General features: G+C 43.9%; 1 protein-coding gene across 5 annotated transcripts in view; it reads left to right on the top strand.

The window, feature by feature from the left end:
* The window catches only part of matn4 (matrilin 4), a 29,959-nt gene extending 15,511 nt beyond the window's left edge, over nucleotides 1-14,448 (top strand). For 3 of the 5 annotated variants that reach the window (XM_085407625.1, XM_085407624.1, XM_085407623.1), the window contains 14 exons: nucleotides 126-284; nucleotides 1,472-1,703; nucleotides 2,790-2,912; nucleotides 3,927-4,049; nucleotides 5,066-5,188; nucleotides 7,157-7,279; nucleotides 7,646-7,768; nucleotides 8,560-8,682; nucleotides 10,172-10,269; nucleotides 10,598-10,729; nucleotides 11,109-11,292; nucleotides 11,391-11,543; nucleotides 12,491-12,595; nucleotides 12,903-14,448. In XM_085407625.1, coding sequence (XP_085263751.1) covers nucleotides 126-284; nucleotides 1,472-1,703; nucleotides 2,790-2,912; nucleotides 3,927-4,049; nucleotides 5,066-5,188; nucleotides 7,157-7,279; nucleotides 7,646-7,768; nucleotides 8,560-8,682; nucleotides 10,172-10,269; nucleotides 10,598-10,729; nucleotides 11,109-11,292; nucleotides 11,391-11,543; nucleotides 12,491-12,595; nucleotides 12,903-12,961 — 1,860 coding nt within the window. In that variant the 3' untranslated portion in view covers nucleotides 12,962-14,448. The remainder of the gene's footprint in view (nucleotides 1-125; nucleotides 285-1,471; nucleotides 1,704-2,789; nucleotides 2,913-3,926; nucleotides 4,050-5,065; nucleotides 5,189-7,156; nucleotides 7,280-7,645; nucleotides 7,769-8,559; nucleotides 8,683-10,171; nucleotides 10,270-10,597; nucleotides 10,730-11,108; nucleotides 11,293-11,390; nucleotides 11,544-12,490; nucleotides 12,596-12,902) is intronic. The other 2 variants (XM_085407626.1, XM_085407627.1) reach the window with 2 other exon arrangements.
* The last annotated feature ends 11,532 nt before the right edge of the window (nucleotides 14,449-25,980 follow it).

Raw genomic sequence — 25,980 nt, 5'->3', positions numbered from 1 at the left:
GTCCTTAGGGACTAAATAAAGTGCTATACAAATACAGGCCATTTACCATCTTGACAGCTAACCCTTCTCATCACTAACTGGTCTTAAGATGATGTTTTAATCTTTGAATTCTTCACTGCTTTCAGGTCCGCACTGAGTTCACTCTGAAGACTCACGCCAGGCTGAGCAACATAGTGAAAGCCATCAATCAGATCATCCCCCTCGCTCAGGGTACCATGACCGGACTCGCCATCAGATACATGATGAATGAAGCTTTTACTCCAGAGGCTGGAGACAGGCCAAAGGTACTTATTGGATGTCTTATACACAATGAACCATTTTGTAACCGTTTCCTTTAGTTGTGCTGGTGGTTTCAGGCATTTTCATTTTAAATCTTTACTTTTCTTTTTTAATTATCTGTATTTAAATCATCACAGAAATAAATATCATCACCTATTTTGTAGAAGCTTGTTATAGCAGAACTTTGAGTGGAACTATGCATACATACAGACATTCCTGTCAGGGTCATGGGGGCAGCAGTCTAAGTCTAAACCTCATCCAGGTCCTCTGGGGGGGACACCAAAGCATTCCCAAGTCAGCCAAGAGATATAATCTCTCCATTGTGTCCTAGGCCTCCTAGGAGGACATGCCAAGGACACAAAAGGCATAAAGGAATTTTAAAAAAGTGTAGATGAAATGCTGGAGGCTTTGTGAGGGTCTAGTGCAGTGTGGATTGGACAGCAGTCAAGAGCTGAGGCCCTGGCTGGCCAAACTCTACCTGATGAAGCTGGGATAATAAAAAAAATTCCATCCATCCATCCATCTTCATCCGCTTTATCCGAGGCCGGGTCGGGGGGGCAGCAGCCTAAGCAAAGAGGCCCAGACCTCCCTCTCCCCAGCCACCTCCTCCAGCTTATCCGGGGGAATACCAAGGCGTTCCCAGGCCAGCCGAGAGATATAATCTCTCCAGCGTGTCCTGGGTCTGCCCCGGGGCCTCCTCCCGGTGGGACATGCCCGGAACACCTCACCCAGGAGGCGCCCAGGGGGCATCCTTGTCAGATGCCCGAACCACCTCAGCTGGCTCCTTTCGATGTGGAGCAGCAGCGGCTCTACTCTGAGCACCTCCCAGATGGCCGAACTTCTCACCCTATCTCTAAGGGAGAGGCCAGCCACCCTTCGTACGAAGCTCATTTCTGCCGCTTGTATCCGCGATCTCGTTCTTTCGGTCACTACCCACAGCTCATGACCATAGGTGAGGGTAGGGACGTAGATCGACCGGTAAATTGAGAGCTTCGCTTTTACACTCAGCTCCCTCTTCACCACGACGGACCGGTGCAGCGTCCGCATTACTGCAGCTGCAGCCCCAATCCGTCTGTCGATCTAATAAAAAAATTAAAACAATAAAATGTTTCTGAATTTATGGGCTAAGAAAACAAAGATGGAGGGGACGTCAATAACAGCTGTCTCTGGTTGGTTCTGCCGATGGCTTCAGGTTCCAAACATGGCCGTGATCGTGACAGACGGACGTCCTCAGGACCGCGTGGCTGAGGTGGCCGCTGAGGCGAGAGAAAAAGGCATTGAGATCTATGCTGTGGGCGTGGCCAGGGCAGATATGACATCACTGAGGGCCATGGCGTCACCGCCCTTTGAGGACCACGTCTTCCTGGTTGAGTCCTTTGATCTCATTCACCAGTTTGGCATCCAGTTCCAGGATAAGCTCTGCGGTAAGACTGCAGGACAGGAAATACAAAGTATACAAGTAACTGCTATTACTATATGTGGTGCTTTTTATTTGTCTTATTATTTCTAATACTTGTGTTATATTCTGTAGTATATTTAGATGTTACCACTTATGTAGCATACTATGTTTTTATTTCCAAACAAAATGTTATTGTACCTGAGAAGAATGACAACTATGAGTTCATTTTAAAAACAAATTCAGCTTTTAATCAGCAAAAAAAAACATTTACCCTGAGCTGGAGTCAGTCAAGATGAGTTGTGTAACTAGTAAGTTTTAAGATTCGTGTGAGTGCAAAATCTTACTGGAATGTAAAAACTTTCCACTCTTTAAGGATTTGGAAGTTGTGTTTCTCTAAAATCTCCATCTAAAAGATTTTGTATTACTGGATCACTTTTATTTAAAGTCATCTTAATGTAAGAGCAGCAAAAATCTTCAGATAAAACTGTGCGATTAAAATTTCATGACATTGGCTTCATCTGGGCCAACATAGATTTTTTTATGTAATTAAAAACACAACGTCTAGCTCGAGTTAAAAAAAATTACAAAATCCTTCTGACCGCACATAACCTAATACTTTTTCATAACAACCTCTGCAAATCCCTTAAGTGCTCGATATTTCCTCATGCTGCTATTATTCAACACTGGACTACAGCTAAAAAAAACAGTCTGGTCTCCTGCAGTGGGAGATGCAAAATGCAGACGGATAAAATAAATACAAAAAGTAAATCAGTGAAATAAAATAAGCTCTCAGTGAAAATGAAGAGTCCTGTAGCTAAGAGGTGACAGCAGGGCTAAAACCACTAATCCCATCATGCTTTGCAGATGAAGCTGTAGAGATTGTGTCGTGACTGCAGACGAGTCCTGGTGAAGATGTTTTCTGATGAAGTGTTTTTCTTTGATTAGTGTTGGTTCTCAGTGCTTTTCATTTCACAGTTTTCCTTCAGGGGCACCGATAATTCCTTTCTACAGAAAAAACACAAAGTCGTTGGGAATATGATTTTGATTTTGTGATAATAAGCTGTAAGTTAAATATATTGAAGCTGGTTTTCTGAATGCTGATCTGACACAGGCGTGGATCTGTGTCTGGAGTCAGACCACGGCTGTGAGCACATCTGTGAGAGCACTCCTGGATCCTACCACTGCCTCTGTCTGCCCGGATACACTGTGAACGATGACGGGAAGACATGCGCAGGTAATTTGCAGTTTGCTCCCACTATACTAAACAGCTACCAGCAAAATCAAAAGGACAACTGTCTTTCCCTTTTGAACTCTGTATTTTTATTTTTGTCTTCTAGTGGAGGAGATTAGCATGATCTACAGCTGTCTGAAACTATCTGTTTTAGCTCTTTATTCTTAAAGGCTAATATAAGCCGACAATACAATAAAAAATAACTCTTTTATTGGGTGAATGTCAAAATCTGAGAACAAAGTTCACAAAAGTTTCAGGGAAACACAAAGAGACATTCAGGCCCCACAGAGTGAGTAATGATGGGAAACAGGAGGGAGAGGAACACAGGTTAATAATCAAAAACTAAAATCAACAGAATAACACCAAAACAACGAAACACACTCACAAGAAAATTAGCAAGAAACAAAAACGCAGCACCAGGTCTGGGACCATGTCAGCTTTTTTCTGATTGGTTAAGCAGCAGAAGGCGGGTCCTCTGTGCTCGCAACAATGCTGTCCTCTCAGCACCCAGACGTTATATTGTTACTTCGTTAGAGTTATTTGATATTATATTTTGCACTACCCTACTGTATATTACTATGTACTAGTATTCTTATTGTATATCTTATTCCTCTGTTCCTCTGTTGCAGCACTGAGCATGTGTATGACAAAAGAATTTCCCTCAGGATAAACAAAGTTCTTCTTAAATTATTTTCGCTTATCTTAAAAAGTAGAAAAAAAACTGCCTGAAACAGAGAATTTTCAGGAAGTTTTTTTGACTTACAGGGGAAACTTGAAAATATGAAGCTTTGTCCTTTAGCACATGTGTGACAAGAAAACAGAATAAAAGAAAAGAAAAAGTCAGTTTTAGAACCAGAAAATCAAACAAACACTGGAGAGTGCTTATAAAAAGTAATATCATTCGTGTGTGTGTGTGTGTGTGTGTGTGCGTGTGCGTGCGTGCGTGCGTGCGTGCGTGTGCGTGTGTGTGTGTGTGTGTGTGTGTGTGTGTGTGTGTGTGCGTGTGTGTGTGTTTAGCCATAGATCTGTGCGCTGAGAGAAAACATAACTGTGAACAACTCTGCGTCAGCTCGCCGGGCTCCTTCACCTGTGACTGCAACAAAGGATACAAACTGAACAATGACAAGAGGACCTGCTCAAGTTAGTCTCACACACACAATGTACATGCAGATTCACACATCTCATATCGTTCACCTTTATGCTTTGCTTTTAAATGTGTTCTGCTGCCATTGATTCTGCTGCTTGGTGAGTGAGGGTTTGCATTTTGTTCCTCCGTCTCCAGTTTGTACAATTAAATCTTTTTGTAGATCTGCTTTGAAACTTTCCTCACACTGCAGGAAGTAACATACGCACATGTACACACACCTTAACTGCACACAGTCAGCACACACGAGGCTGATTTATGAGAAACATATAAATGAAAATCTCTAAAGCACAAGTTAGATAGCATAAATTCTGAAACAGTACAGTATGTTTACACTAGATCCTTAATTTCAATGCATTCTAGTCATGCTGTGTTTCATAAGCCAGCACATCGAGTCCCACACTCCTAGTTAGCATGAGGCTGATGTTTAAGCTAGTTTATGGAAATTGGAACATCTGGTACGATGTGTTTCTTCTGAAAACCTTTGACAGTCGTCGTTGTTTATCTAACATACACAGACTCAATCTGCTGATTTTCTCGCCTCAAATGTTTCAGAAGACATTTCACTGGACTGTTCATCTAAGTATGAGAAACTTTGCGAGTGAGCCAGCACGTCAGTTGTGGTTTGAAATTCTGGGACAGAAAGCGAGCAGGAGCTTTTCAGCTAATCACTTACAGCTCAGTGTTTGCATGCTTGTGGCATGCACTAAGAGATGGAGAGCACCTGTCAGTCACCGATAGCATCACTGCCTCACGGCTCACCTGTCAACAGTATGAATCCTTGCAGTACCAAACCCATGTGGAGATATACAGTTAGAAATGATCATTTCATTGTATTTGTATATCAGCTTATTGCAGTAAGAGTCATTCACAAATGAGGTTCATATTTGGGACAGAGCAAAGCAGGTAAAAGCCGAGACTTACTGAGAGACAAGGGGAACATAAATGCAACCCACACATTTGGCTGCTGTCCTCTCTGCTGCTCATGGCCTCGCTGCTTTCCTCCCCTCAGTGATCGACTACTGTTCGTTTGGGAACCACAGTTGCGATCATGAGTGTGTGAGCGTGCTCAATGGCTATCGCTGTCGCTGTAACGAGGGATACAGGCTGCTGGAGGACAGCAAGACCTGCCAGGGTAAGCAGAGCGAACATGGAAGAAAAATCATAACCGGTTAATAACACAGCCACGATGTCCACTGCTGTTATGACGGAGGTGAGGCTCTGATTTCTTTACACTGAAACCGGCCTGACCCAACCGCTAATGCATGATTCAGAACATTAACGTTTCCCGAATGTATCTCTGGATTTGGTTACTAGATAATCATGACATTATGTAGAGCGCTGGAAGAAATCCACAATACTAAATTATCATTTTTGAGGTCACCACAAGATGATGAAAAACACTTTAATGATCCCTTAAAAAAAATCGAGTCGAGACCTGAGAGATGGTGCAAGAATAAAGCAGCATGACTAATATGCAGTAGCTTTTTTTCAGTCCCCACTCAAACTTTATAGAATTACTCAAGATATGGGAATAATTCAAGGAGTGTTTCAGTGTGGAAAAATAAGCACAGGTACAGCAGAGAGCATGCAAAGGCCAAGAATGCCAATTTTTGGACACTTCTGCTACAGCAGCAATGTGGCAGAAAGCAGAAACATTCGATTCCTAGCATGAGCAGCGGGGTAGCATGTGATTGTTAAAGAAACCCTCTTCTGCTTATTTCCACCTCCATAACTTTATCTTTGAGGCTTTGCATGGTTCAAAATAACTCTTCTTATACTGAACCTCCGTGCAGGTCTTCATATTCTGTCTGAAACAAGCTGCGTTCGCTCCAGAGCTTTGTGTTAGGTATATCCCCTCTGTGACATCATAGATCCAAAAGTAGAAAAAAAGCTGTCTGAAGTGTGACGTGTTCAGAGCTGTCTGACGCCTGAAACGAGTGCTTGCTTCACAGCGACATGTTCGTCAGGAAGCATGTTGTGTGTCTTTAAGGTTACTGATGCGTCACCTTTGTGAACAAAGTTACAAACAACATAAAAATTAATAAACTGCTTTGAAGTTATTCTGACTTAAAGGATGAAACGGCAAAGAGAAAATGCCATTTAAAGTTTTAAAGAAGAAATAGAGCTTGAAGGATCTCCTCAGGAAGTTGTTACAAAACACTGACAAAGTCCCGATCGTCCTGCAGAATGAATCCATCGTTGAGGTGCTGTCAGCTCCTGCTTTTGATGCATTTCCATGCTCTTTAACATAAAAATAAATCTGGTGGACCTTGGGCCCAACTTTGGAAGGACTGACATCAGAGGTTATGAAAGGAGCTACAACAAGAAAATTACCAATGACTGGCTGATGGAGTCCTCATTTTCTTCCCATTTAAATAACGCCAACTTCTACATCTGTGGCCTGCTTCTTTGAATTTCCTGACATTAGTCGTTCTGACTTTCAGCCCCAAAGTGTTGAGTGCTGGTGTCAGCCTTTTGGCTTTGGGACCAGTTCTTTGGTAAAAAAAAAAAAAAAAAAGAAGGCAGGAAGCGTTTACTGAGGACCTCGCGTAAGGTGTCAGACTGATGCAGAGACAATAACATCAACAGCTGCAGCAGAGCACCTCTTCATCAGGAACCTTTAAAATTAAGACCATTTGTGGGTGCAAAGACTTCCTGTTCTCCTGAAGCCGTACACATCTACACAGCATGAATAAGACACAATGTGACTATAGTTCACAGCAGAAAGGAGACATTTTTAAGTAATTCTCAGTCGGCTTTGAATACACAGTTTATAAGATAAGTGTGACTCACAGTCAATTAAAAATTAGATTCAAAGATTCAAACGTCATTTAAAGGAGTCCAGATGAATAAAAGGGGATTGCGTGCTTATATTTGAATAAATCCTGTAATCTCAGAGTTTGGGGTTATTGCATGACGTCTACCGTTTCCAGAAATTAATATCTGGCATTTAGTCCATCGATCTGAGCCCTTACTGGAAACCTCTGAGAACAAAATCCAAAGCAGATGTCAGAAGTATATTTGTTTGGCTCAGACGCTGATAAATGTTAAGAAAAAATCTTAATCACAATTACACACTTTCACTCAATGTGTTGTTCAGCCATTGACCTGTGCGCTGAGGGGAAGCACGACTGTGAACAAGTCTGCATCAGCGCGCCGGGCGTCTACACCTGCGACTGCAACAAAGGATACACGCTCAATGAGGACGAGAAGACCTGCACACGTTAGTCAAGCCCTCGTGCAAATACACACAGGTGTACACGCACCTGCAGAAACACACCTACAGTCAGAGAAAAGGCTGCTCTTTCTCCTGTTCGTTCTATGAGTTAATATGAAATGCTTGTTGTTTCCAGCTCCTTTAAAGTAAGGACTGAAAACTGAGTCCATCTGGGTCTCTGTTTTGGAAACATCACTTTTATTTAACACATGCAGAGTAAAACTAGACACTTAGAGTCACATTCACTCACTATAACGTTATAAATTGGGAATAACGTGTGTGTGTGTGTGTGTGTGTGTGTGTGTGTGTGTGTGTGTGTGTGTGTGTGTGTGTGTGTGTGTGTGTGTGTGTGTGTGTGTGTGTGTTACTCAGCCATTGACCTGTGTGCTGAGGGAAAGCACGACTGTGAGCAGATCTGTGTCAGCGCTCCGGGCATTTTCACCTGTGACTGTAACAAAGGATTCAAACTCAACAAGGACAAGAAGACCTGCACAAGTCAGTGAATCTCACATGAAAACCCTGCTTGTGTTTATTACATAGTGCACCCAATAAAAATGTTTGTTTTACTGTTTGCTTCCAAACAGTAAAAAAAAAAAAAGGGGGGGGGGGGGGGGGCACTAAAAGATGTCACTGAGCTGCTGATTCGCTCTGCTAGGCCAACCAAAGGTGCTGAGTTCAGCTCTCCATTGATGGATGGATATAAATTCTAGATACATTTCTTATGGAACTACTTATTATCCAAGAAAAGTTATTTCGCACACTTTAATGAGGACTGGCATGTTCATTTAGTTTGTAATATCATCCTCTACATTAAACAAACAGGCAGGAACGGGCTGATGGAGCTCTGCTGCTTAATGGCCGTGGTGTCGATTCCCAGGTTGACACCATGTGTGAAGGCTGCTCGATTAATCACATTTTAATTCAGTTTTCAGTGATTATGAAAACAAAACAGTTTCTTATAGGTCAGCTTTAGTTTGTTTTATAAATCTTGTGCATTTGTTCCTTTTACATACTCGAGTACATACTGTTTACTTACTCGAGCCTTTCGATGAACAGCATCAATTCTTCAAAAGGTTTGTGTAGGTGAACATATGGAAGGATTAATGAGGAGGTGGTTTTCACCATAATCTAGCAGCAAAGATAAGTGTTGACCTCCCCGAGGTCAAGTCTTCCACACCTGTTCACTAAGCCTTTAGTTGTTGTGCATTACTTGCGGGTGAACAGTTTTTTGCATGTGTCTCTCTCTGCTATGGTGTAATATGTGCTTTCTGTCTGTTTGTTGTCAGACATGAACATGTGTAACACAGTGGAGCACGGCTGTGAGTACCAGTGTGTGAGCACTCCAGGCTCTTATCACTGCATCTGCCCCGAGGGACAGCTGCTACAGGACGACGGCAAGAGCTGCGGCAGTAAGTCATCATCTGTGCAAATGTAAAATCCTCTGTCCTGTTTCAGCAGCCCTGAGTTAGTTTAAGAAACTCAGCACTCTGTGCAGAGAGAGCTGCTTCAGGATTAAGATGCTAGCTCCTGTGTGAACCAGCAGAAATGCTGCAGGTGTGGGGAAAAAGACTCAAAAAACTTCAGAAAAAATGCTGTCTTTTTATTAAATCAGTCTACGACAACAAAGCTCAAAGATAAATTATTAACCTGCACTGCTGAGCTTCACTATATTTTAAGCCAAAGCATAAGAAATGTATTAAAGAGGAGGATAAAGATTCAGGGCATTTCAGTGGCAGCTGGACGTTGATCAGGTGACTCTCAGTGAAAGGAAAAAACATTCAGGCCCCGAGCAGAGGTTACGTCTCAGGAAAGGAAATAAAGATGTACAATGATCTCAAACTGATGTTAAAAACAGCTCAGTTATGTCTGGATGAAACGAGCTGGACAAAGATGTTGGGATTGTTTTATTCCTCCTGGGAGGGCGAGCGAATACCAGCGTACCTGCCAGTAAGCTTCACATCACATTCTGAGGCAGAGAGACAGCAGCTGTAACTGCAGCAAAAGCTGGTTCTACAAAGTATTGACTCAGGGGGCTGAATAATTGCGTACACCCCACTTTGCAGTTATTTATTTGTAAAAAATGTTTGGAATCATGTATGATTTTGGTTCCACTTCTCACGTGTGCACCACTTTGTGTTGGTCTTTCACCTGGAATTCCAATAACATTGATTCATGTTTGTGGCTGTAATGTGACAAAATGTGGAAAAGTTCAAGGGGGCTCTAGATACTCTCATGTTCAAGCCACTGTATCATCGCTTCAAGAGCTACGCTCCAAACCTGCTTTCCAACTGCTGCAGACATCTGAGAGCAATCCTTAGTCACTATGACGACAACAACAATAATATTATATTAATATTAATAATAACTCAGTAAAACTGAGCTTCCTTACCCTGTTTTGTTTTGTTCATTTTATTTCAATGACGTAAACAGTACAAAAGTTCACCTTGGAAAAAGAAAAGAAAAAATAAAATAATACCCAAAATAAAGCAAAAATGCTCTTCAGCATCGCTCCAGCTTTTCTGAGCTTTTCTGGAAGAAGCTCACTCTTATTTAATCAGTTTGTATTTATCCAACTTCCTTACTGACATAAACTGTGATGACAACAACATACGTCTCCCTAATAGCAGAATATATACACGATGTAAAATCCAATGATTATACATTCAGCTCCATAACTTTACCTCCACACAAACTGAGTAACTCCACTTTTGGAAAGTTACTAGTAAACTCTGCAGCTCTGCCCACTGCACTGACTCATGTCACATTTTTTTACTGTGGTATTTGTGTTGCAGTGTTTGTTTAGTATTTCATGTCTTGATTTCTTTAATCATATTTTTCAGAGTGAAATAAATTAAATAATTAAACCTCCCGTCCTTTGTTTGTCTTGTTCTTCTTCAGCCTGCAAGTCTGCAAACATCGACCTGGTGCTTCTGATCGACGGCTCAAAGAGTGTCCGCCCTCAAAACTTTGAGCTTGTCAAAAAGTTTGTTAACCAGGTTGGAAGTATTTTCTAACACACTGAGTATTTTACTGCCAAATTGCAGTATTATTTCATATGTCCATACCTGCACATGCAGGACGGTCACAGAATAAAACAATGCCATCAAATATGAATTACTGCAGGAGGAAGAAATCTTGTTTTGGCTCCAGAAATAATAAACAACTAAAACAACATGTCCTGGACATTCAGCAAAAAGATATTTTACATATTAAATCTTAGCTAGTGATACTTCTTGACATCTTTGTCTGATATCTTAAAAACTATCAAATAATGTTAAAATAATAAAATGCTGAATATTCATCACCTCACCTGGGTCCCTGCAGGTCGTCGACTCTCTGGACGTGTCTCCTCACGGTACCAGAGTCGGTCTGGTTCAGTACTCGAGCCGGGTCAGGACCGAGTTTCCCCTCAACATGTACCACACAGCTGATGAGATCAAAGCTGCAGTCATGAAGGTAGTGCTTCTGTTTGTTTGTTTGTTGTAGCCGTGACAGACAGTTTGAAACATCAAGCAGTGGAAGTAACTTAAACCTGCATTCTTGCTAATGGCCAGCAGGGGGCAGTTCTTGCTTCTTCCTAAAGAAGTCCAGCTGTAAAGTGAACGAGAGAAGTTATCCCGCTGATCTGTGACACACAGGTGGCGCCAGTATTGTGAGATTGTAATACTTGTGTGACGCTTAAAGTCAACATAAAGATTCATGTATTTTACATATACATACAGACCCTCAGCAGTGAACTGCAGTTAATGAAATCCTGAATAAAAGATGAAACCTGCACCATGTTTGGGCCCTGCTCAGCTACACGACTCGAAATGTTGTTACTGTCCATGTTCAGGTTGAATACATGGAGAAAGGTACGATGACCGGCCTGGCCCTGAAGCACATGCTGGAAAACAGCTTCTCTGAGGCAGAAGGCGCTCGTCCTCTGAGCCGCAGCATTCCACGAATCGGGCTGGTTTTCACAGACGGACGCTCCCAGGATGACATCACCGAGTACGCCAAGAAGGCCAAAGAAGCCGGTAAGACCCAGGATGATAATAACAGCATCTGTAGCTCAGTGTCTGAATCAAGCAGTGCAGCAGTTATCATGTGACCCTACACCTGTGCATGTACGCAGGCATCACCATGTACGCGGTGGGTGTTGGAAAAGCGGTGGAAGATGAGCTCCGTGAGATCGCGTCTGAGCCTGTGGAGAAGCATTTCTATTACACCACTGACTTCACCGCCATCAGCACCATTGCTGAAAACCTCAAACTCAATGTCTGCCCAGGTAACATGCTCTGCTAGACCTGACCGCAGCGTGTAAAACAGCAAGTAAACAGACAAGTTAATCTGACAGCATATTATTGGTTCATATTCTGAGGCTTGCTTTCTGCCGCAGGAAGTGAAAAAGCTCTATCACCTAAAAAACTACCAATGTGAACCTCATGAGACTTATTAAAGAGATGAAGAATGTGCAAACAATGCATTAAATCCTGGCCTTGGGAGAGTGCTGTGTTTTTAATCCTCTTTAAGTTTTTAATATTTTTTTAATACTTAAATTGGTTTTAAACAGGAAAAACATCCTGAAAGTAAGAGAGGATCCTCCCCAAGAGGATAATTATATAAAAATCGGTGCTCTATTTTTTTACTACTATGGTTTAAAAATCTTCTCTACTGAATCCTTCGGTTCATGCAGCTTATATAATGGTGAAGGTCATTGGTTGATTGCACAAATAAAGCACATTACAACCTTTTATACACTTAGAGAAGAGTTTTGTACCATAAACAGCTGAAATTGATAACATTCATCATTTTAATAACAAAAGATTTTGGTCAAAGCTTCAGCAGAACTTTCATGTGATGGTTTGTGTGGTTTTTACTGGTAATTCATTGTAACAATGTCTTTTCTTTGTCGCCCTCTACTGACAGAATTACAACATGACAATTGCAGAAAAAGAGCACTAAAAACAAAGCAGTTACAAAACATTTTTCCTGAGTGTAATAATACTGTACCGAACAATAAATCCTCAGGTTAAAAAATTAATAATAGTACTTTATTGGTTTAGCCTGTTTGGAGCTCTAAGTAGACATTAAAGCTAAACAGGTAAAAAATTAAACTACAGCACTTCATCGCATCTTATGAGCAATGTCTGCACCTTCAAGATAACTGAAATTAACACAATGTATATACAGATAAAGAATATTATATGTATTCATATATTTTTCCTTCTGCAGAGGAGAGTCAGGGCGAGATTGAGGTGAAGGACCCCTGTGCATGTGAAAGTCTGGTGGAGTTCCAGCAGGCCACTATGAACAGCCTGGAGCAGGTCACACAGAAACATATCCTTTAAAACAAAAACACATAATATTAGGTAATTCTGTACCTTCAGGTAAAGACTCCAGTGTCTTTGCATATTAAATCTCTTGTTATTGCTCTGGGTGTTTTTTTATTAACATGATAGCTGTTGTTTGTTTCCCTGTGACTTCGGCTTAGAAGCTGAAAGTTTTTGGGGTGCTCAGCATGCAGGTGACCCCACCCCCCTCTGCGCTCTCTGTACCAGATTTTTCTTCTTCTGCTACATACAGAATACAGTGAGTGTGTATGTGTGCATGTTAAGTACTTATGATTCCTTAATGACGTGTCCACTGGCTGGGATGACCGCGCGCCTGGAACAGCTGGAGAACCAGCTTTTCTCCAGGAAGTGATCTGTTGACTTCTGAGCGAGCACAATGGGACGAAGAGGAAGAAGAACAAACTAAAGCTTGATTTATAGCACTGCGGTAAATTTACCCCATAGCTACAGCGTAGCCTCGCGTCCTAGCACAAAGCCTGAGAACAGGCTAACGTGTTTGGTCTGCTTGGTAGTAAACTGCTGTGTAATGGCAGTATTTTGATTCAGAAGAATAAAGTATCCCTGGAACTAAATTGAATAGGTTGTAATAATATTGAACTTGCTTAAAATGCAGTAGCTATATTCAGCCAAAGTAAGCACGCTGGTTTTTAGATTTGCTGTGACAAATTCAGGTTCAGACTCTAATCAGTTCTGAAATCTCCTGTCCTGCGTTTCTGTGGAAAGAGCTGTTGTTCAACATTTATTAGCTTCAAGACCAACGAAAGATCTCTGGGGAGATTGAACACAGGACGATAAATCAAGCTTTGAGAAGAGTTCGGCACATTCCGACAAACCAAATCCTCCAAATCAGCCTTCCTGGCAAAAGTGTCTCCACTCTACGACATTTTTCCAAGTAAAGGTGCTCTTATACAACAAACGGTCATAAAACACATGGATTTGATATTTCAGGTTCCCCATGACATCTGTTACCTCTGCCATTTTCTTTTTGGGGATATTTGTGTTTAACACAGTTTGCATAAAAAATGAACATCTGAAAAGTGAAGCTAATAGAGAATTGCCTTAAATCTACGCCTCACTTGATCTATGACCTCAGTTAACCCTCACATGATGAGTTCATGGTCAAAAAAACGAGTTTACTGTATGTAGTAAATATCAGCACGAACATGATTCAGTAAAAATCTGAATTTTCTCACACACAGTGTTCATTCGTCGCCACCCATCATTCGCCTGTTCTTTATTTATAATTTGATCTCTTTTGTATGGTTTGTTAAATATGACGTGTTTATTACAGTTTGTTTTATTTTAATCAGCAGCAGAATGACAAAAAGTAATGAAGTGCTATTACCACTCTGAATATTAAAGTCCTTTGGGTCATTTTCAGTAAAGTCATTACGTGCTTGCATGTAGACGGTAGATTTTTATCTTAGGCCTAAATGGTTAAAAGTGGTGAAGAGAAAACTGAGGTGTAGTTTTTAAAAAAGGGAATTTTAGATGTTTAAATATCACTATTCACCGAGGCTGTGGTCGAGTAAAGTAAATGTGAGCGCAGTGCAGGAATCAGTGCACAGAAATGTACTATGAATGAAGAAAGGTCACCCTAAAGGAATATTAAAAAAACTGAATTACAGTCATAAAGTCACTCTGTAAATGAACCACCTGAAGATTGTGTTGAATGTCTGTGTCTTATAATATATAAACGACTGCCACAAATTTATACCCCTTTGTATTTGAATCCCTGTATTTTTTGTATATTTTATAACAGGTTTACATTTTTTGTATTTTTCTAAGGAGTCTCTGTATTACAGCACAGACGACAATAAAGGAGTGAACTTTCATTTATTTGATGGTGTCAGTGAACTCCTGCAAAAGTTTTTATGCTCTCATTTCTTATGTACATCTGTGCTCTCTAGATACTCTCATGTTGCAAAGCCCAGCTGGTGGATCTAACCACTGCAATTAAACTACACCTCTAAAGTGTGTTTGAGGTGTTGGTGCTTACTGGAGCATTTCCGAGGCAGTTATCAGACAAATAGTATGCTTTACTGTGTTGTTGGTTCTTTACCAGAAAACAAGAAGGGAAGAAATCTGTGCTGCAGTTTAAGTGACTGAAAAGACGTCTAAATATGTGAGGAGCAGCTGTTCATTTGGATTGCAGTCATCCCCACAGATGGTTTTTATTTTGTTAAATTTCCCACCACTTGTTCCTCTCTAAGGTTTATGTAAGTGAGTAAAAGATAAATGCCCCAGGCATGTGCAGTGAGCAAAGCAAATCTGGGATGATACAGATTGGGATGGCCCAGGCATCTATCTTTTACCCCTTGCAGCTGGATAGGGTAGTGGTGAGACTGCACGGCTTTGGAGCTGGAGTTGCAAGTTTGATTCCCACCCAGTATCCAGTAGGGGTCCTGGCTAGACCCCTCATGCTAACCAAAAAGCCCTGGAATGGCGTGGCTTTGTCTGCAGCCTGTCCTCAGCACAGACACGGATCATTTCACTACACATTGTACTGTATTGTATGATGTTGTATGTGACAAATAATAAAGCTTGTGTACACTGAAGCAGCAAACTGGAAACAACATTGACGGATCTTTAGGCCTAAGCCTTTAATACACTGTTCAAAAGAGTTACAGGAAGCCTTTGAAAACACATCAGGTGGGAAAAACGATCATACTGGATATCCACACTGATATGGACTAAACAAGTTTACCTAAATTTCATTGCAACAAGTTAAAATGGGACTCAGTAGTTTGTACGGAGCCCCACGTGTTTGTAGACCAGAGCATGCACTGAATGAGAAGCACACAAACCTCTGGTGATGGTACACTGATGTGTCATCCTGAAGGAGGTGGACTAACTAAGCAACCTCTGCGGGGTCCAGGCATCGCCTCATGCCATCAGCACTGACCCTGACCCTACTGAAGAAACAGTCAGAAGACCTGCTCAACCTCCATCATCAGGCACTTCCACCGCAGGTCCCGGTCACCTGCACCTCCAGCAAGCTCAGCAATCATCTACCCAGTAACTTCCATTAACCTTCCTGTCGTGTTTGGGTCAAAATTAAAAAAGTCATAAATATTGTGTTTTACATCTGACTGCCTCGAGGCCTGAGGTCATCCTCCACACTGTGCACTTGAACATATGAAAGTGATGAGCACCTCCTTCGTTGAATTTTGAGTGTTTTAATAAACTTTGTTACATCTGTGCTGGTCGAAAGTGACCACCATAGAAAATGAATGGGAATGGGAAACTGAATTTGGTGATGAAAAAATGTTTCTTATGTTAATTTAAGAGTTGTTAAAACTGACCGGGAACACTAAAGTAAGGGGGGCGGGGGGTGAACACAACCGGAGGGTTAAGGAGCTGTTAGGATAACTGGGCTTTTCTTGAAAAGCAAATCATATACAGAAAATTTGATACTTTCTGAGAGTGAAAATGTCATCCTTATGCCCTCCTGTCTCCAAGAATAAAGTTTTCATGTTTGTGGTAGCCTCATGGAAACTCTGGCAAAAGTTGTTTTTGTTTTTTTTTTTAAGTTGCACAAAGGGAGTGAGACACAGAGGAACAAAGCCAAGTCCTCATGGGCGTCCATCAGCTGTTTAAAGAGCAGCTCCACAGGGATCAGTAATTGCTTTCAGTCACAGAGCATCATTATTGACAGTGACCTTCAGCACATTATCTCTATAGACTGGCATGAAAAACATGTTTGTTTTAAACAAAATCTGTCCCAACTATCAACAAGTAAAGTTGTGAAATGATAAAACTTGGAAAATAACAGTAACAGTTACTGCTGCAACTTCTTCTTTTTCTTTTATTTGGACACTAGTCTAAAACCTGGAGATATATAAAGTGTTTCTAACAATAATTCTATTAATAAGTATCAGTGATCGTTTCTAATTTGTTCAGCTGAGTTCCAGAATATGGAAATGTGGATTTTTTGGAGGAAAGCAGAGAAATGAAAATGCTCTTAATGTTAGGGTTAGACATTTGTCCTTGAATGTGATGATGATGATGATGATGATGCCTGAAGTTAAAAAAAAGTTTCAAAGTCCTCTAAACTTTGTAGCAGCTGATTTCACAATAAAAGCTCATTAAACATATGAGCAATGAAGCTTTTCCCTCAGTGGGTTGTGAGTTGTCCACAGAGCCCGTCTGCAGAGATTTATTTATTTATCTTTTTGCTTTCAAACAATCTCATGTTTTCCATTGGGTATGCTCTACTTGTTTATAATTAACCAGGACAGCCATTTAAAGTAAATCATATCATTGTCTCAAATATCACAATGGTACAGCGTACTCTAGTTCCAAAGTAATTGCAGAGTTGTTTAATGGCAATGATGAAAAACTCCCTCATAAGACATACCTAATAAATCCCTTTGATGCTGTGTATGTGAACTGCATGCTGGGTGCCGCATAACAAGCTTTCCCAGTGTGTGTGTGACCTTTAACGTCACGGCCTAATGAGGGCTGATGAGACTGTTGCTCATTCTGGAGCTTGCAGTGTGACTTGCTTCCTGAATACACAGAGGATCACTGAAAATGTCAAGATGTCCCAAAAGTCATCGCTGTGGAGCGCAGAACAAAGTCATACTTACAGGAAGTTTACTCAAGCAATATTGTAAGAAGTAGGGTTGGGTGTTTCAGAGAAGTCAGAATGGCTGTTTCTGAACTGGAAAACTGAGGAAAAAGAAAAGATGTCGCTGAATGAAATGTGCCATTCAAGGTTAAAGAAATGCCGCCGGAGCCTGAAGACAAACAAGAAAACGCAGAATTTTGAAGATTAAAGTCAAAAATTCGCGAAAATGAATATTTTGTAAGAATTGATTTGACAGATAAACTGGAAATGCAAAAAGTAGAAGATGGTGGCTTGAACGTAGCTTACTGTTTTTGTTGTTTTTTGTAACAGGCCTTTGAGAACTTAGAAATTTATTTATTGTCATTGTACAGTTGCCTTCACAGCACAAAGGTGCAAGAAAGTTCCCTTTCAGTTGATTCACTCGGTACAACTCAGTGGTATGGGATATCACACCCTTGCATGTCCTGGCTGAAGAAATCTTTATTCACGGCTTTAAGACAGATGACACACGGCTCCGTCTGCACATATAACCGCTGTCATCGCAGTCATCGCTCAGTTCTTACGCTCTTCACCTTGCTGAGAACACCTCTGCTGTGTTGGGCTAGCCGTCTGCTGCTAGTTAGCTCCGGGGTCTGCCGACTTGAATTTAGCTTAACTGCCCCTGTTGGTGTTAGCCTCCACCACGCAGTTGGTGTGTAGGTTGCCCGCGGAGCGCAAATTTCGAGTTTTCCTGTGCAGCTTTTTGCTTTGCGTTTTGGAATGGACTCCAAACCAAAGCGAGCAAAGCAGAAATCTTCTGTTCGCCCCTGTCCTCAGGGATGCGGTTTCTCTTTGCACGACAGCGACCAGCCCGATGCCTGCCTTGTCTGCCTGGTTATTGTCCACGCTAGGTGAGCGTTGACGGAGCCTGAAGCCTGTGCGTTTTGTTGCCAGCAGGCCCTGAAAAGACGGGTGGAAAAAGTGCTGGGACGCTCGGCTGTCACACGGCATGACCCTCTCCTTTCCAGGACCGAGGATTATCCTGTCGCTGTCCCCGCAATTAGCTGGGCTGACCACATGGAATATGTTGATGGGTTAGCCAATGACCGGCTGGAACCATGCAGGAGCGCTGGCGGAGTTCAGGCTGGGTTGAAGCCCGACATGCTGGACATCGGCCTGGACATCCATGGTTGCTCCATGAGCAGGAGAGCTCATTGTCGACCCAATGGGCCGCCAATGCTGCGCCGGTCTGCCACACTGACACCCTCTCTTTTTCCCCTTTTTTGTTTCGCCATGCTGCTTAAAAACTGCAGGTGGACTGGTCCTCTTCTCCACCAGCTCAGAAGCTGTTTTTTTTCTTCCCACAGGAGCCCGCAACAGCCAAAAACCACCTTCACATGTTTCCAGACTTTGTGTGCGAGCTAACAGCATCATGGGACAAACCTCTGTCAACCCCCGTCACTGTGCCCAGCTATGTACAGCACATGGAGTTGGACGGCGCAGACAAGGCTAGCTTAGCTAACCGACCCCCTATGGAGCCGTCTCTGGCTGCTTATCTGGCCCCGTCCCATGACCATGGTGTCTGCGGCCGTGCAACTCTGCCGTCCAATCACTGCAGATTCTCTGCTTCGCACCTGGAGAAGATTTGTCGGGCTCAGGCCAGCACAGCTCTGCCATGACCTCCGTCACCACACTCCAGATGTACCAGCCAATGTGCCTGGTGGAGCTTGGATCTCTGGTTCGTGTTGACAGTCCGCTGGCACCTCTTCTTAACGAGGTCAGAGTCGCCATGAATTACATCCTCTGTGCGTCACAAATGCTCAGGCAGAATGAGCTGGGTCAGGCAGGTGATGCATTCCCCTGCAAACACACTGGCTTCAACAGTTGTCGTCCAGAGGCACCTGCGGCTGACCCTCTCTGACGTCCCAGATAGGGACATGACTGTAAATCTGGACAAACCAGTGTCTGTGGCTGGGTTATTCCGACATTCACTTGAAGCCATTCAGACTAGATTTCATCTGAGGAAGAAGCAGACAGAAGCTCTGCGCGATTTCATCCCCAGACATCAGACGAAGACCAAGCCTGCAGCTAGCTCTCACAGGCCTGCCACTCCTCTGTCGACTGGCAAGAGACCGGCACCCACTGCTGCAGTGGGTGTGCCGCCAGCGCAAGCACAACCTTCGGTCCGAGCTCCACGTCAGTTGGCCTGGAGCAAAGGCCCACCATCGGGCCTCTGGCGGGACCCGACGCCCACGAGGAAGAAGCCTCAGCCCTCCTAGCTGGTTCCAAGTGGAGAAGGGGTCCAACGGCAAGGAGATGCTGCTTTTACCCCTCTGTTGCCTCCAAAGAGGTTCCGCTTACTACATTATATAACTTTATAACACTTATCATTAATAAAAAGCATAGCATTATTGAGGCGCTGCAAATTATTTAATCTCAACAGGTGACTGCTAAGGGTCTGCCACCTAGTGTGATAGCGACAATTCATAGTGCTGGGCCCGCATCTACTAGACCCGCGCTTAAGTCCAGTGTCCCAAGCACTGGACTTGTCTTTGGTGCTGGAGGCCCTTTCTAGACCCCATTTGAACCTATTGAGTTTGTGGATATGAAATTTCTCTCATATTACTGCATTACTTCTCGCTTTGGCTTCAGCAAAGTGAGTGGGTGACCTTCATGTGCTGTCTGTGCATCCCTCCTGCACACAGTTCTCTCCTGATGGCCAGAAGGTCGTATTGTGTCCAAATGCTGCCTATTTTCCCAAGATCATGCCTGCATCTTATAGCTCAATGGAGTTTGAGATGCTGAGCTTTTGCTCCCCTCCTTTTACATCTGAGGAGTAAAGAAGGATGCATTCTTTGTCCAGTGCTTGTGCTACGCACCTACATTGAGCGCACTCAGAATAAGATAAGATAAGATAAGATAACCTTCATTAGTCCCACACGTGGGAAATTTGTTTTGTCACAGCAGGAAGTGGACAGTGCAAAAGTTATGAGGCAAAAATTAGAATACAATAAGAATAAATACAGTACACAACTGTACAGAATAGAATAAAATAAAATACTATATACAGTAGAATAAAATAAAATAAATATACAATAAGATAAAAATAGAATACAAATACAAATACTATATACAACTGAGTAAAAATACAACGATGACAGAAAGGATTATTGCACTTAGTATTATTGCATATGTATGGATGTGTGTGCTTGATCAGTTAAAGTCTTTATTATGGAGTCTGACAGCAGTGGGGAGGAAAGACCTGCGAAATCTCTCCGTCCCACACCGTGGGTGCCGCAGTCTCCCACTGAAGGAGCTGCTCAGTGCTGTCACAGTCTGCTGCATGGGGTGGGAGATGTTGTCCATCAGGGATGACAGCTTAGCCGCCGTTCTCCTGTCACTCACCACCTCCACTGGGTCCAGAGGGCATCCTAGAACAGAGCTGGCCCTTCGGATCACCCTGTTCAGTCTCTTCCTGTCCCCAGCAGAGATGCTGCCGCCCCAGCAGACCACACCATAAAAGATAGCAGAAGCCACAACAGAGTCATAGAATTTCTTCAGGAGTGGGCCCTCCACCCCAAACGACCTGAGTCTCCGCAGCAGGTACAGCCTGCTCTGCCCTTTCCTGTAGAGGGCATCTGAGTTATGAGTCCAGTCCAGTCTATTGTTCAGATGAACACCAAGGTACCTGTAGCTGTCCACAGCCTCAATGTCCATACCTTGGATGTTCAGTGGTTGCAGTGGAGAATGCTTGTGCCTGCGGAAGTCTACCACCAGTTCCTTGGTTTTACTGGCGTTGATCTGGAGGTAGTTCAGCTGGCACCAGTCCACAAAGTCTTGGGTCAGACCTCTGTACTCCTTGTCGTCCCCATCAGTGATGAGGCCGACTATTGCAGAGTCATCAGAGAACTTCTGCAGGAAGCACTGGGTGGAATTGTGGGAGAAGTCTGCAGTGTAGATGGTGAAGAGGAACGGAGCCAGAACCGTTCCCTGTGGGGCCCCCGTACTGCAGACGACCCTGTCCGACACACAGCCCTGAGTCCTCACATACTGTGGTCGGTCGGTGAGGTAGTCCAGGATCCAGGTAGTGAGGTGATGGTCCACTCCAGAGTTCACCAGCTTGTCCTTTAGAACCGAGGGAAGAATGGTGTTGAAGGCACTGGAGAAATCAAAGAACATGATTCTCACAGTGCTTCCAGCGGTCTCCAGGTGAGCGAGGGAACGATGTAGGAGGTGAATGACGGCATCATCCGCTCCAATGCCAGGCTGGTAGGCAAACTGAAGTGGGTCCAGTGATGAGCTTATTAGGCGCCGAAGCTGAGCCAGGACCAACCGCTCCAGGGTCTTCATCAGGTGGGATGTCAGAGCCACCGGCCTGTAGCTGTTGAGGTCCTTAGGGCGTGAAGTCTTTGGCACTGGTACAACACAGGAGGTTTTCCAGAGCTGTGGAACTCTTCCCAACCTCAGGCTCAGGTTGAAGAGGTGCTCCATCACCCCACACAGTTGGTCCGCGCAGGACCTGACGACCCTCGAGCTGATGCCATCTGGACCCGCTGCCTTCTTGCCATTAATCCTCCTCAGTTCCCTCCTAACCTGGGTGGTTGAGAGAGACAGGCTGGAGCCTTGTGTTGAGTGTGTATTGGATGCTGTTGTTGGGGGTGGGGGGGAGCAGGGAACTCCCGGGGCAGGTAGTACGGACGCATGCTAACGGCTAACAGCTCAATGTCTCTGCTGCAGAGTTGCTCTTTTACAGTGATGTGCCCAGGGTTACACCATCTGTCGTTCACAAAAACTGCCAGTCCCCCTCCTTTCCTCTTACCGCTGTCTCTGGTCCTGTCCGCTCGCAGCAGCTGGAATCCCGGTAGTGTCACGCTTGTGTCCGGAGTTAGCGATGTTAGCCACGACTCCGTTAGCATCATGATGCTACATTGCCGGTACTCCCTCTGTGACCAGGTTAGCGACATGAGCTCATCCATCTTATTGGGCAAAGATCTTACGTTTCCAATAATTACAGAAGGAAGAGATGGTCGATAACGTCTCCTTCTCGGGCGACGGCGCTCCTTCCCAGCACGACACCCCCGTCTTTTCCTCCTCAGCTCGCTGGGAATATCGGGTCTGTCCGCCGGCAGTACCGCTGCAGGACTCAGCGCTAACAGCTGATCCTTACTGTAAACAAAGGATCTCTGCTCTGGGTCCCCAGACACGGGTGAAAAAAGTAGAAATAAACTGAGAAAAACGACCAGGACTAGCACAAAACGGTAGAACATGGTTGCAGAGTCTAATTACTAATACGTTAGTTATAAAAAAATTACGAGAAAAAAGATAAGAAAGAAAGAAACTCAGAATGAGCAGAGCTGCTGTAACAGGCTGCCGCACACGGGGGGCGCCGGAAGGATAGAATGTATGTTTATGCGACCAGCTGTTTGTCTGCTTTGCTTATCCAACTAGAAGTAGAGCTGTCTAAACAGAGGCTGTCCCACTGGATTATATAAGCTATCTCACTGCGATAGTCCCCTGTACTTTTTGAACATTTTTCAAGCTTTTTAAATGACAAAATTTCAGTTCTGAGAGCATCTCTCTCATCTCAGTCATTGTTAGTTTCTGACCCAGTCCCTGAATGCTTGACTGGCTTTCAACAGTTTGAGCCACTGATTCTGATTTAATAGCTATAACTGATCATCTCAAAATCTCTAATCTCTCCCATGATATCCTTCCCTCTCATTTTCTTATGGAAGCTTTGACCACTATTGGTCCCTGTATCCAACTTTTATTGAAACTATCACTGTCATTAGGTTGTGTACCGTCAGTATTTAAGCATTCTGTCTTTCACCCCATTATAAAGAAAAACAATCTTGACCCTAGTTCTCTAACTAATTACAGACTGATCTCCAAACTCCCTCCTATATCCAAAATTCTGGAAAAGGCGTCAATAAAACAACTTCAGACCTTTCCTGACACTAATGGTATCAATGAAAAATTTCAGTCTAAATTTAGACCTCGCCATAGCACTAAGACAGCACACTTAAGAGTTTTTATTGACCTTCTTCTGAGCTTAGGATTCAAACTAGTTGGTTATTTCGTGGCTAGTTATGCCGTTTACCCATATTGTTGTCTTATGCTATTGCTCTGACCGACTGTGAAGCACTTTGGTCAACTTTGTTGTATTATAATGTGCTATAGAAATACATTTTCATTTGATTTGATATTTAAGGATTTCTGGAATAATGGTATTAAAAGCCAATCTGAAATCAGTGAAGAACATCCTTACTGAATTCCCAAGATTCTCCAGGTGATGCAGAACAGAGAGATGGGCAGGGGAAATTGCATCCTTGGTGGACCTGTTTGCCTTAGGCTACAACCACACTAATGCGTTTTCTCCCGTCCAGACCTTTTTCCTCAAGGAAAAACGCAGCGTTTTGAAAACGCTCTCGAAAACGCATACATTTCAAAACTGAGCAGCGGCGCAGCGTGGACACTCGAGAACACAGACTTTCTAAAACAATGACGCATTTAAGTCATGTGATGGAGTCATGTGACCAATTAACCAAAAATAGCGCAGGGCATTATACAGCAGTTGTTTTGATTGTTCTCAATTTTGACAGCCCTAAAAAAGAATATTATCAGTTTGCACATGGTCCAGATAGATGGAACCTTCCTTGTTCACTAGCATCTTCTTGGCTTAAAATACGTTATCTCTCCCTGCTGATGCTGAACGTATGCTGGTACTACAACTTCTGGATGTGGTAATTGGTAACTGTAACAACGCGATGTTAGAGTCGTCTTGAGATAAGAACTTTCTAACTTTTGATGTTTTTTTAAGTGTCAAATTACAGCTGAATAACAGAAAGAGTTGCCTCAACGTATTTCATTTATTATGAGGTAAATGTCATGGTCCTGGGTCATTTTGACCCAGCGTTTTGTGTTTCCTTGAAGTTCATTTTTGTGCCTTGTGTTTATTCTGATTTTGTACTAGTTTAGGGTTGAACCTGAAGTTTGGTGTATATTCAGCCCTACCGGTGTCTGTCCTTGGTGCTCTGGTCATGTCCCCGTGTTGTGTTGTAAATCAGTCTGTGTGTTTCCTGCTTTACTTTGAAGGCTCGTGTTCTGGATTTCCTGTTCTATTCTGACGGTCTGTGTCTGTTGTCATTGTGTTCAGCTTGTGTCCTCCAGTCATCATGTGTATTCAGATCAGCTGTTCTTCCCTCCTGTGTGCGATTACCCGATTACCCTGTGTGCGTGTGTGTGTATATATAGTGGGTGTCGGTCTGTGTTCGTTGTCGGCTTGTCTGCGTTCATCCGTGTATCTCTGCGTTTTTGGTATCCTCCGTCAGTCTGCGTCTCTCTGGCTTTCACCCTGTGTCCTGAGGATTTCTAGTTGTTCTTTAGTTTTCCCAGTTTAGGTTTCCGTTAGTATGTCTCATGATTCGTTGTCTGTTCCTGCCACTGTCACCTGTAAATAAACTCTCACTCATATCATCAGTCGGCTGTCTGCATTTTGGGTCCTCCTTTTCCTCCACACCACACGGCTCAACCCGCCAGCCGTGACAGTACGAGCCGACCAAACATGGACCCAGCAGCATCCGCACCTTCCCAGGAGTTTCGGGAGGAAGTAATCGACTCCATTTCAAGGTTGGTCAACCTGTGGCTCGAACGTGAGGGAGAGGAGTTTCACCGCGCTGTAGAAGCCAGGCTACAGCAGCTAATTTCTGCTCACTCCTGGCTACTAGACTCTCTTCACCCGCTCGCACAAGACTTCATTCTTAACGAACTTCACCTCCACCCTCCAGCCGCTACCGCTTCCCAACCCAGCCCGGCGGTGAATGTTTTGCCCGGCCCGCCGGAGGTTTTGCCCGGCCCGCCAGAGCAGTCGGCAGGGAGGAAGCGACGATCGCGCCGTCAGCGCGTCACCCCACAGCCGGATATTAGGACTTCAGTACTGCCGGCTTTGGTGAGTGAGAAGGACCCTTTTTCTGTTTTGGACTGTGGGACAGTTTATTCAGGGGCCTTGTTTTGTGCAACAGATGACAAGGAGACCTGTTTGTTGCCTGTTCATTCTCCTGCTCAGCTGTCTTTACCTCAGTTAGCTTCCCAGCCAGAAGCTCAGTTAGCTGCCCAGCCGTCACCTCCATCTCATTCAGCCTCACTACCCATAGCCCAGTTACAGTCACAGCCAGACTTATTAGACACCATGTTACAGTCCATAGCCCAGTCAATAGCTCAGTTGGTAGGAGACTCATCAGCCTTATTATCAGCTCAGCCATCGTCTTCACCAACTCCTCCTGTACAACAAGTTGAGTCAATCCAACCCGAAAAGAACTATTTTTCATCTGTTCATTCCAAGCAGAGAGACAAACCACCCAATATTGTAATCAGTCCTCAACAGCTGGCCAGTTCAGAGACTGTGACGCACTCCAGGGCCTCCCCAGAGGCTGGGTTTCAGCCCCCAGCCGACTCTGGACCCCTGGAGATTAAGAAGCCGGCTGAGGACTGCACCCGGCTGTCGCTGCCTGAGCTGAGTCAATGCTCTGTGCAGCTGCAGTCTGCTTTGTTCCTGCCAGAGGCCTGTGCGCCTGCTGGTTCCGACCTGTGTGTTCCAGGGGCCCCGGTGCCCACTGGTCCAGAGACTGTTTTCGCTGGAGGGCCCGAGGAGCCCGTCAGGCCTCCTGCCTCGTCAGCTGGAGGGCCCGAGGAGCCCGTCCAGCCCCAAAACTCGTCAGCTGGAGGTTCAGGGGAACCTGGCCAGCTTCCTGCCTCGTCAGCTGGAGGGCCCGAGGAGCCCGTCCAGCCCCAAGACTCGTCAGCTGGAGGTTCAGGGGAAC

The sequence above is a fragment of the Rhamphochromis longiceps genome, linkage group LG5, assembly GCF_057381845.1.
Source record: "Rhamphochromis longiceps isolate RC_006_pf linkage group LG5, R_longiceps_female_GT1.1, whole genome shotgun sequence".
In the NCBI taxonomy this organism is placed as follows: domain Eukaryota; kingdom Metazoa; phylum Chordata; class Actinopteri; order Cichliformes; family Cichlidae; genus Rhamphochromis; species Rhamphochromis longiceps.
This window is presented reverse-complemented; position numbering and strand designations above follow the sequence as displayed.